Genomic DNA, 9360 nt, shown 5'->3' on the forward strand with positions numbered 1-9360 from the left:
GGTTGTATGGTCTCAAAGAAAATATGAGACATCTACTCCACTAACGAGCTACAGAATGCCTTTAACTCAAGAATTGCATTCTGTTTGAACATCCACAACGAAGCGGTGAGAGCGTTGAGGTTCCCACCAAATACGCACATGGAGAAAGAGAGTGAGGAGAAGAGTCGAGAGAGATGAAACAGCAAGAAGTGGAGCTCACTTAATAAATGGCTGAGGAAGATGATGACGATTTCTAGATTTGATACAAATTCTCGCGTCTCGTCTCTTTTGCTATTTCGAAATTAACTGTCATTTTTCATCTTCTTATGCACATCAGTTCTTTTACTTTATGAGTGACAGAACTCAATATATTTGCAAGTGTTCCAAGTTTCAAAATGTGATGCTGATAGTGCATATTAGCATGACATGATTTAGTATGTCTTGGCGTTTGGTCTGGATAGGCTTTTAGGTCCGGCTTCGTGAACTCTTTTCAAACCACCACAAAACAATATTTGCACACATGAAACTTCCAACCTTAAATGCAACTATAAACCACTATGCATAGTACATTATTTGAAGACAAATTTTGTACCGTAAAGCAACTAAATCTCTTTTTTTTTGCGTGAATACCAAGTTAATATTAAGAACGCTCCCGTGTTTGAAAACACAACTCAAGAGTCATTGTGGTTATTTTCCCAGCCTAAGACCCCCAAAAAAATCCTTTAACCCAAATACCAAAAAAAAAAAAAATTCATTTTTGTGAACCCATTGAGATAAAGTTATTACACGGGAATATAATCCCTTCTCATAAAGTCCACCTTACAAGGTTATCTTTGAAATTTCAGAAGCTTTTTAAATACAGTAAAAACTCTATAATTAATAATGTTGAAACTATGACATTTTATTAATTTACAAAAAAAAGATTTATTTTTCAGATTTTTATATTTTATAGTACATTTTATATAAAATAAGAAAATAATTAATTTTATTGTATATACATCAATTAAGTTTTGAAATTCGACTTTCATATTTTTTAAGATTTTTAATCAAACACGTATTGCTCGTGCGAAGATTTTTAATCCTTAAGTCCAAGTTCTATGGGTATTGTTATCTTTTTAGTTTGCTTGGTTATATCATATATGAGTACTTTGATCCCACTACTGTAGGAATCTTTTATGGCTCTAGCTATTAACATATTCCTAAAATTGTTTAATTGTTTGATTTCCAATACTTGATTTCAGCATCATAAATTTTTGGAATAGTAGATGTAGCTTATGTTTTGATTAAACAACAAATATTAGGACGTGAGTTTGCATTAACTTACTTTTACTGACCCAGGTTGGCGATGTGGAGAAGATAATTATAAAAAGAGAAAGAAAACAATAATTGAATATTAATAAATAATCAAAACATTTTTAGTATTGTTTCGAAAGTAAAAATAACAAAATAGAAAAAACAAAAATGATTATTTTGTGACAGTCATAACTTGAGCTTGGTGAAAATCTTAGTTAAAGAATAATAAAATTAGACAAAATACTTAATAAAATAAATACGAAAATCAATAAAAACTAAAAGAAGAGAAATGCATTTATAATATTGCTTAACATGTTTTATAAAATCCAGATCAATAAAAAAGTGAATTGCATGAAAAAATGTTCATTTGGTAAGCAAAATCAAGGTTAAAGAAATTAATAAGAAAAAGGTGAATAACCATAGTTAAAGATTACTATATAACCAAAATATATAATATAAACAAATAAAAAATAAAAAAATATAACTCAAAGTATATAAATTTTAAGAATAAAAGAAAAATGCATAAGAACAAAAAAGTAGGAAATTTAAATTTTATATTGCTTTCATATTTCACAAATAAAAAATATATATTAAAATGAACTACACTGACTTTTTTTACTACTAAACACAAGTTAAAAATAATTGAAAAGAAAATGGTGGAAACCAAAATAATAAATACAATCAAAACAAAGATTTTTTATTAAATCCGCCAAAACTAATGGGGCTCAAAGCCGCAGCTTTCGCTTTGACAAGGTGGTGCTCTAACTAATAGAACTACGATCTCATGAAAATCAAGCGGAGTAGCTTACATTTTTTATGATCTCATTTTAATCATTTCTTTTTTTATTCAAATTAATTTACAGTAAAAAGTTGGCAAATCAAAAATGACAAAATATATGCAGAATTCGGCTTTAGTAGGTTCTTACAATAATGATATTTCCGTAAGCCGCATAAAAATATTTCACATTCATCCGTAACAATAAAAAATACGAACCCGGCGCGTAGCGCCGAAATACCACTAGTTACTAATAAAGTTAACAACATATATATTACACGTGAATGAGAAAATTTATAAAATAGTATTCTAAGAGAAAGAAAAGTTATTACAAAGAAATTTTGAAAATGAATAATTATGTATATAATTAACCAAGAAAGTTGGTGACCATAGACATGGGAACCAAACAAAGCCCTTTTTGCTTCAAATCTACTGATAATCCAACTTGGTTGTGCACTGCACTATCTCCTTTCACTACCTATGTAAAATTACCGCATGGTAAGATTGTGAGATATATTTAAACCAAAAAAAAAAAAAAAAAGGTTGTGAGATATAGAAAATAATTTGTATAACATATGATGGATCAACTCCAACTTTAAATATACAAAGTTCAACTGTAGTTGACGTGTTAACACCAACTACATTATTTGTGTTTTCACCAACTACGCCACCCCCGTGTCTCGTGTTGTCGTCCAACGAGATGCTATAGACCTATAAAACGAAAACAATTCACAATCTGTTAGTAGTTGATACATTTTAATTATTTCTGGACTAAATTAATCAAGGTACATTTGACTAGTTAAAGCTGATTATTATGTTCTTGTTTTTTTTTTTTTTTTTGGAAAACAAGCTGATTATTATGTTCATCTATGTCAAATAGGAACTTGGCACAGATTCTTTGATCAAATTGTAGATTGTTTCAATTATGAGTCAAAACCAAAAGATTCTAAATAATTTCTTGCCTCTCTTGGCGGTATGAAAAATGTAATGCTTGCCTCTCACTGTCTAACCTCATCGTGTCTTATAAAATATATGATCAGCATATGACTAATATGTTATAAATAGTATACGAATCATGAATATTTACTTCAATATTACCAAACGCGACTGTTTTGTACAAAACTAAGAGGAAATAATCTATAACAACGTTCTTAGACAAATAGTGTAACCAAAAAGACCAAACAAAGAAGAAAAATATCTTCAATGTTAAGTTAAAATACTTTACAAAAACAGAGAGAGAGAGAGAGAGAGAGAGAGAGAGAGAGAGAGACTCTTACGTTAGGGCTGCGTGAGGGAGAAGAGGCAGTGTCTTCAAGATCATGATGACGACCAAAAGGAATCTCTCTATTTCGTGTCCTCTTAGTGTTGAATTTGTTTGAAGAATTAGATGCTTCTTGTTTAGAAACGTGGATGGTCTTCTTAGTCTCTACGAAAGACATTGCATCGGAGACGGAGGAAGAGCTGAACTCCCCGACATCGACAATACTTGAAGAAGACTCAAAGAAATCTTCGAAATACATTGTCCAGCTACTTTCTTCTGGAGTTTGGTCGCTTGAAAACGTTGTCGTTTCATGCTTGCTCGTCATGAACGCTTTGTTCATTGAACTCTCCATGCAGAATTTGGATGAGAAAAATAAGATCTTTTTAGTTTGTTATTTGGTAGCGACAGATGAAACATGCGTTAGGGTTAGTTATATACACAGCAGAAGTTTTGATAAATATATTTTCTTAAGCATAAAGCAGTTTATGATGATTAAATCAAATATATAAATATAGTCTTTTTGTCGAAAATAAATAATATTAAGAATTTTATTTTTCTTTCAGTGATGGGAATGTTGGTTTCGAATCTTGGTTTGTGGGGTCGCTTTGTCTGTTTTTTTTTCTCTATTTGGTTGGACAAAAGTTGGTTTGAAATGTTCAAAGTTCAAACCAATTAAATACTGTTACCTCTTATTGTTTAAACAAGAATACCCATTTAAAAACATAACTAAATATTATATCCAAGGTCGAGGTATGAAATTGTATTGAATTAAACAAACTGCTAATATTTGAACTATATCCAAAATGTTACATGAACATACTAACATGGTGTTTAGTAAATTTTTTGAAGTTTAATATAATGAGCATATGATATAAAAATGTGATGATGTATACATAATTTCAGAAGATATGGTGTATTGTAAAATGTTAGATTGAATCGTCTGACAGTATTTTTAAATTTCTTTAAAATGTTTTTTGAGTAGTTAATGGAAATGGTAATTTTTTTTAATAAAACCTTATTTCTTCAACCAATATGCAATATGTTAATTGATATAGAATACATATATATATAAGTAAAGACGCTCAGCTTTAGGTTCTAAGTTTTTGGACTTGTATTCATCATCTTCATCGAATATTCATCATCTCTCTCGAACTACTCTATGATTACTTTATCATCTTCATCGAATAATTGTTTGGTGCGTTATCTCTAGCTATATTATATGTATATTACGGAGGTATTTACATAGCGAAGTTGGCATTTGTATGTGACGGCTGAAGAAAGATGTGTCACATTTTCCTCCATATAAATATTAAAAGGTGGAAATGCTGTAGTTTAAAGCGACATGTAAACTACTTATAAGGTCTCATGTCTTGATAAAAAAAAGGTCTCTCGTCAATTTCTTTAAATCTAAATATTTGACAAAACAAATTCTAGCTATGAAATTATGTATTGCACTCTTAACTCTTACAAGATCATATTTAAATTTTAGAGAAATTCAGCAGTAGCACAAGCAAATCATTACTCCCTCTTTTTCTAAAATAAGGATTTTTAGTTTTTTTTTCTTTCTGATTATCCAAGATAGATTTTGAAGCTTTATAATGCCTTTTTACTAGTTATATAAATAAGTTTTAAACGTCAACAAGTAATAATTAAATATTATTGAATCTAATTAGATTACTATTGGTTTAGAGTTATTGAATATTACACAATACTATAAAAGATGAATCAATTTCTAATTAGATGTTTTAATTTATAATATAAGTTCTTTAACATAAAATATGGAATGAAAAAATCTTTTAAATGCTATTAAATATATATATATATATATATATATATATTAAACAGAATTCAACAAATTATTAAAAAGGTTGTACGAGTATACTTAGTTATATAATATCCAATAACTATAGAAAATTCTTTACGATAAAATAAGAATTCTAAAACTTTTTTTTATAAAATAAAGGGAGTGCGTAGATGGATACTGTGCTAAATCTATTGTTAACTTTATACAAAGATTTAGTCTCGTATATATGAGAAAGGTTTTTTAGTTGCCAAGTGTAAACTGTATTGCGTGGCATTTTCACTCTTTCCTATTATGTATTGAAGATTGAAGTTAATGAATAAAGTGGACTGAAACATCATTAGATTCCTAATTAAACTGTTCTCTTATTTATCCACTTGGTTGGTCAATAAGAAACCCACGATTGAATAATCAATTTACTTTCTGGATTACGAATAAATCAACGAGCAAATGCGCCGGTTTCACATTATCTGAAATAGTTATTAGATGTATTAAAACCTACACTACCAAACTATCTGTTCGTACGGTGCAAGTAGACAAACTTCAGTTAGTTTGTTTATTTTTTATTTTTATTTTTGATAACTTTGGTGTGATTCCAAAAGTTTTCTAGGTCAAAGGACTAATCATTTAGATGTTTATAGAAATCTGGATTTTTTTGCCACTCAAAACGTCTATAGTTAGTTTGTTTATTTGATTTATATGCTCGTTATTGATAATCTAGTAATAAATGAATTGAGGAGCATGGTTCATGATGCCTATGAGTGTTTTGGTGTCCTGGTGCAGGGTTAATATGAGTTTGAGTTTTTGAAAGCACAATTTTAGCGCTATTTATAGATTATAAAAGTTTGGTTCAGTTCATATTTTTTTTGGATTTTATTTAGATTTAGTAAATTATGTGAAAACTTGTTGTACAAAAAAACTTTCGGATTTGATTCTAAACTAAGTTTAAGTAACACAAAAACTCATTTATATTCTAAATATACTCATTTAACTTAAAAGAGTGGTTTTAAGATTTTTGTCGATTGACTGAAATCATTAATCTAACATAGAGATAGGCGTAGGCAGGGGTGATTCTAGAAAATAATTTACGGTGGGATATAATATATTATATATTTATTTAATAAGACTTTAATTTATGTTAATAAATTAAACTATTTTTAATTATAATTTTTAAAGAATATACAAATAAATATGTTAACAGCAAAGAAGAAAAAAACTCACATGTAATATAATAATCATAACTCTTAAAGATAACTCATATACAAAAGTATTATGCTTACAACAAAAAAGAACAAACCTAAAACATAGAGAATAATGAGCTAACAACAAATCATATACTAATACAAAGCCAAGTAATGAGAATAATATAAGTTAACAACAAATCATATGAAAATTTCAAATAAACTCGCAAAAATTGTAAACGACAAATAATATACAAAAAAAACAAATTGTATATGTGAGAACAAAGTTCAAATCATTTCCTAACAAATCGAACACGATAAACCGAACCAAAAAAGCGATCAATTTTTGTGTGTGTATATATTGAGTATAGAGAGGAATCGCTAGTACATTTGAATGATTCCTTAAAGAATCTGAAGGATGAGGTGACTGGAATCGACGATTTTGTTTTCCAGTTTGAACAATAAAAAAAAAAATTCTGAAATGATGGTTTCAAGTTTTTAAATCGCCGAATGGATAAGGAAAAATTGGAGTGATTATTTGAGAAGAATGTTTAAGAAAAGATATGTTCAGACTTAGTATCGAGTTATAAAAAGGAAAAGTATGATGAAGATAAAGATATTAACGGAAACGATTAATTTTGAAGAAGTTAGAGAGAAGTTTCTCCCAGGCACACTTTGCGAGTTCAGTTTTTACCCGCTGACCTTTGAATCGTGCTTCCTTTTACCCAACAGTCTCTTTCCCTTTCGGGTTCTGACTTTCTCTGGTCCACTCTGAATGCCTGCAACTTTTTTAAATTCTTTCTACTTTAAGCTAAAACACATTATTATCCAGCGGTCTCCAAACAACAAGTAACTCCGACCAAAACCTCGCCAGGTTCAACCCCCGACCACCATCGGCGGGTCAGCCAGGGCTTCCCCTGTGCCGCTATGGAGTCTACCCTCTTTAACTCAAACCCTAGAGCAAAGAAACTTGAAGTTATCCACCATGAAGCTCAGTACCTCGTCGCCACTCTCGACGTCTGAATCTGTCCCAACTGAGTCCTCTGTTTTTGGGTTGATATAACCTTTGTTCTCTACTCTCACACTACCTTGTACTCTGCCATAGAGTTTTCCCATACCAAGATGGCAAGACGTCTTTCTCGCTCTGAGAAAGGAAAATGGACTGAGACTCCTAACTCCCCACGCAAACGCCCCCCCCCCCCCCCTCCCTGCTGGTAACAACGACGCCCTTATAGCTGACAACCTGCTCACTATAATAGGAAGAGTCACGAACCCACAGTTCCAACACCCCCGTTCGGTGGTGGCTCGTATGCCTCAAGTTTGGAACTTAGAGGGCTGAGTGGAAGGCAGAGATTTGGGCCCTGAACGCTTCCAATTCCGTTTTGAATCTTAGAACGACCTCCTTACAGTCTTGGGTTAGGGTCCATACCACCACAAGAAGTGGATGCTCATACTACAACGGTGGGAACCTATCATCTCTCTGAACTTTCCCTCGCAGATCTCCTTCTGGATACGCATCCACGGTATTCCACTGCATCACTGGACCGATGGTGCCCTCCATGCTATTGGAAAAGCGTTAGGTGATGTCTCCACTAGAGACATTAAGGAAGCCCGTATACGAGTCGAGGTTAATGGCCTTCTCCCTCTTGAAATGAAGTCGAAAATCGAACTTCCTTCCGGAGAGGTCACAGAGATTGAGTTCGAATATATCAAGATCGAAAAATATTGCTTCACATGCTTCTCTCTACTACATGAAGAGAATGACTGTCCTAGAAGAACACAAGACCGCATCCCAGTGAAGGACCGAAAGCTCGGTATCACGCAAGCTCTGGCTGTGGAACGCATTGAAGCTGAAAAACGTAGACATGATGAGCGAAGAGGCTACCAATCTCGGGATACTCGCTGCCCAGCCCCACGAGAAGAGACTCTCGAGTATCACTGACGTTCCCAACTTTCCTCTGATAATAGAGACCACTATGCGTCCTCCCGTCGTGAGGTAACAATGCATACTGAGTATTCAAATATGTCTCACATTCCAGAGGGGCGGAGGAGGCCAAACCACTATAAGTCCCGTTACCCGATAGAAAGCAGTCTCCGACAAACCCCGTCGCAATCAAGATCCTTCACCTCTCAGCGATATGTAACCCGAGACTCATATCATAGAGTTAATGGGCGGGCGTCGCCTATTCCCCAATCTGGAAGTTCCAACCAAAGACGTCTGACCCTCCCTTCACACAATTCACCACTGCAACTTCACAACATTGTGGCTACCAGGACAGAGAAGGATCAAACCTCAGACTCACAGCGGTCAAAAGAACGCCGTTCTGCTCTGGAAAGGATTGCTGAACCAGACCTTCGTGATCAATTACAGGTGCGTGGTTCTCCCAGCAGAGAACCAGCTAGGCTCCAAGAGGTGGAGATCCTCTACGAAAATACTACCCCACAGGATAATACGCTAGCGGTCAGATCCTCTGTCAACACACCTCCCCCGACAAAGGAGACAGGGCAGAGCTCTAACAGAACCCCAGCATCCCAACGACTTGGCGGCCTCTCCACGTTGGGTAGCAGAGAGCGTACTCGTGAGGCACTGGCTAATGCTATAGCGATCCTAGTGGAAGTTTCCCCCACTACCAGCAGAGTAGCGACAAGGCGTACCACTATAAAAATCACTCCCAAAAGTAGAGTTGCCCGAAGCACAAGGACAGGAGCAAAACTGAAAAGAGCGAGCACAACCAGGACCACTAACCCACCACGCAAAAAAACTCTGTTTAGAGAAGCAAACCTCCCGCACAGGGGCTACTACTGCTGGCACCAGTAACACTCCAGCACTAGCAGAGAACAATATTTTGGTGCCTATACCGACTAGGAGAATCATGGAGATGGGTTTTCGGCCCCTGCCTCCATCTCTTCCTTAGCTATAATGAGCTGGAATTGTCAAGAGCTAGGGAACCCCTTTACAGTTCGCAGAATCAAAGAGATATTCAAAAATATCTCTCCAGACATCATGTTCCTCATGGAGACGAAGAATGACGACGACTTCATCAAATCCAAGCTCCAATCTTTACAGTAC

General features: G+C 33.9%; 2 protein-coding genes across 3 annotated transcripts; one reads left to right on the forward strand and one right to left on the reverse strand.

Moving 5' to 3' along the window:
* Window positions 1-2414: 2414 nt before the first annotated feature.
* On the reverse strand, window positions 2415-3696 carry LOC106317434. Of its 2 annotated transcripts, XM_013755254.1 has the most exons (3): window positions 3325-3696; window positions 2690-2758; window positions 2415-2525 (listed from the first exon to the last, which is right to left on the reverse strand). In XM_013755254.1, exons 1-3 carry the CDS (start codon window positions 3658-3660, stop codon window positions 2415-2417), a joined length of 516 nt encoding a protein of 171 aa, XP_013610708.1. In that variant the 5' UTR covers window positions 3661-3696. The 2 variants fall into 2 exon arrangements, with proteins under 2 accessions (XP_013610708.1, XP_013610707.1); XM_013755253.1 differs by having other exon boundaries at window positions 2438-2758.
* Window positions 3697-7217: 3521 nt separating this feature from the next.
* On the forward strand, window positions 7218-8232 carry LOC106314928 (uncharacterized protein At4g02000-like). The gene is made up of 2 exons (XM_013752724.1): window positions 7218-7307; window positions 7789-8232. Exons 1-2 carry the CDS (start codon window positions 7218-7220, stop codon window positions 8230-8232), a joined length of 534 nt encoding a protein of 177 aa, XP_013608178.1.
* Window positions 8233-9360: the final 1128 nt, after the last annotated feature.

Source organism: Brassica oleracea, chromosome C9 (assembly GCF_000695525.1).
Source record: "Brassica oleracea var. oleracea cultivar TO1000 chromosome C9, BOL, whole genome shotgun sequence".
NCBI classification, from domain to species: Eukaryota; Viridiplantae; Streptophyta; class Magnoliopsida; order Brassicales; family Brassicaceae; genus Brassica; species Brassica oleracea.

What these genes read in the sequence shown, in the direction of transcription:
- LOC106314928 (XM_013752724.1), top strand. Translation starts at nt 7,218, where the DNA reads ATGGAGTCTACCCTCTTTAACTCAAACCCTAGAGCAAAGAAACTTGAA. An exon ending in ACCTCGTCGCCACTCTCGAC is followed by an intron (nt 7,308 to 7,788) that starts GTCTGAATCTGT and finishes TTTCCCTCGCAG; the next exon opens with ATCTCCTTCTGGATACGCAT.
- LOC106317434 (XM_013755253.1), bottom strand. Translation starts at nt 3,660, where the DNA reads ATGGAGAGTTCAATGAACAAAGCGTTCATGACGAGCAAGCATGAAACG. An exon ending in CTCCCTCACGCAGCCCTAAC is followed by an intron (nt 2,759 to 3,324) that starts GTAAGAGTCTCT and finishes TTCGTTTTATAG; the next exon opens with GTCTATAGCATCTCGTTGGA.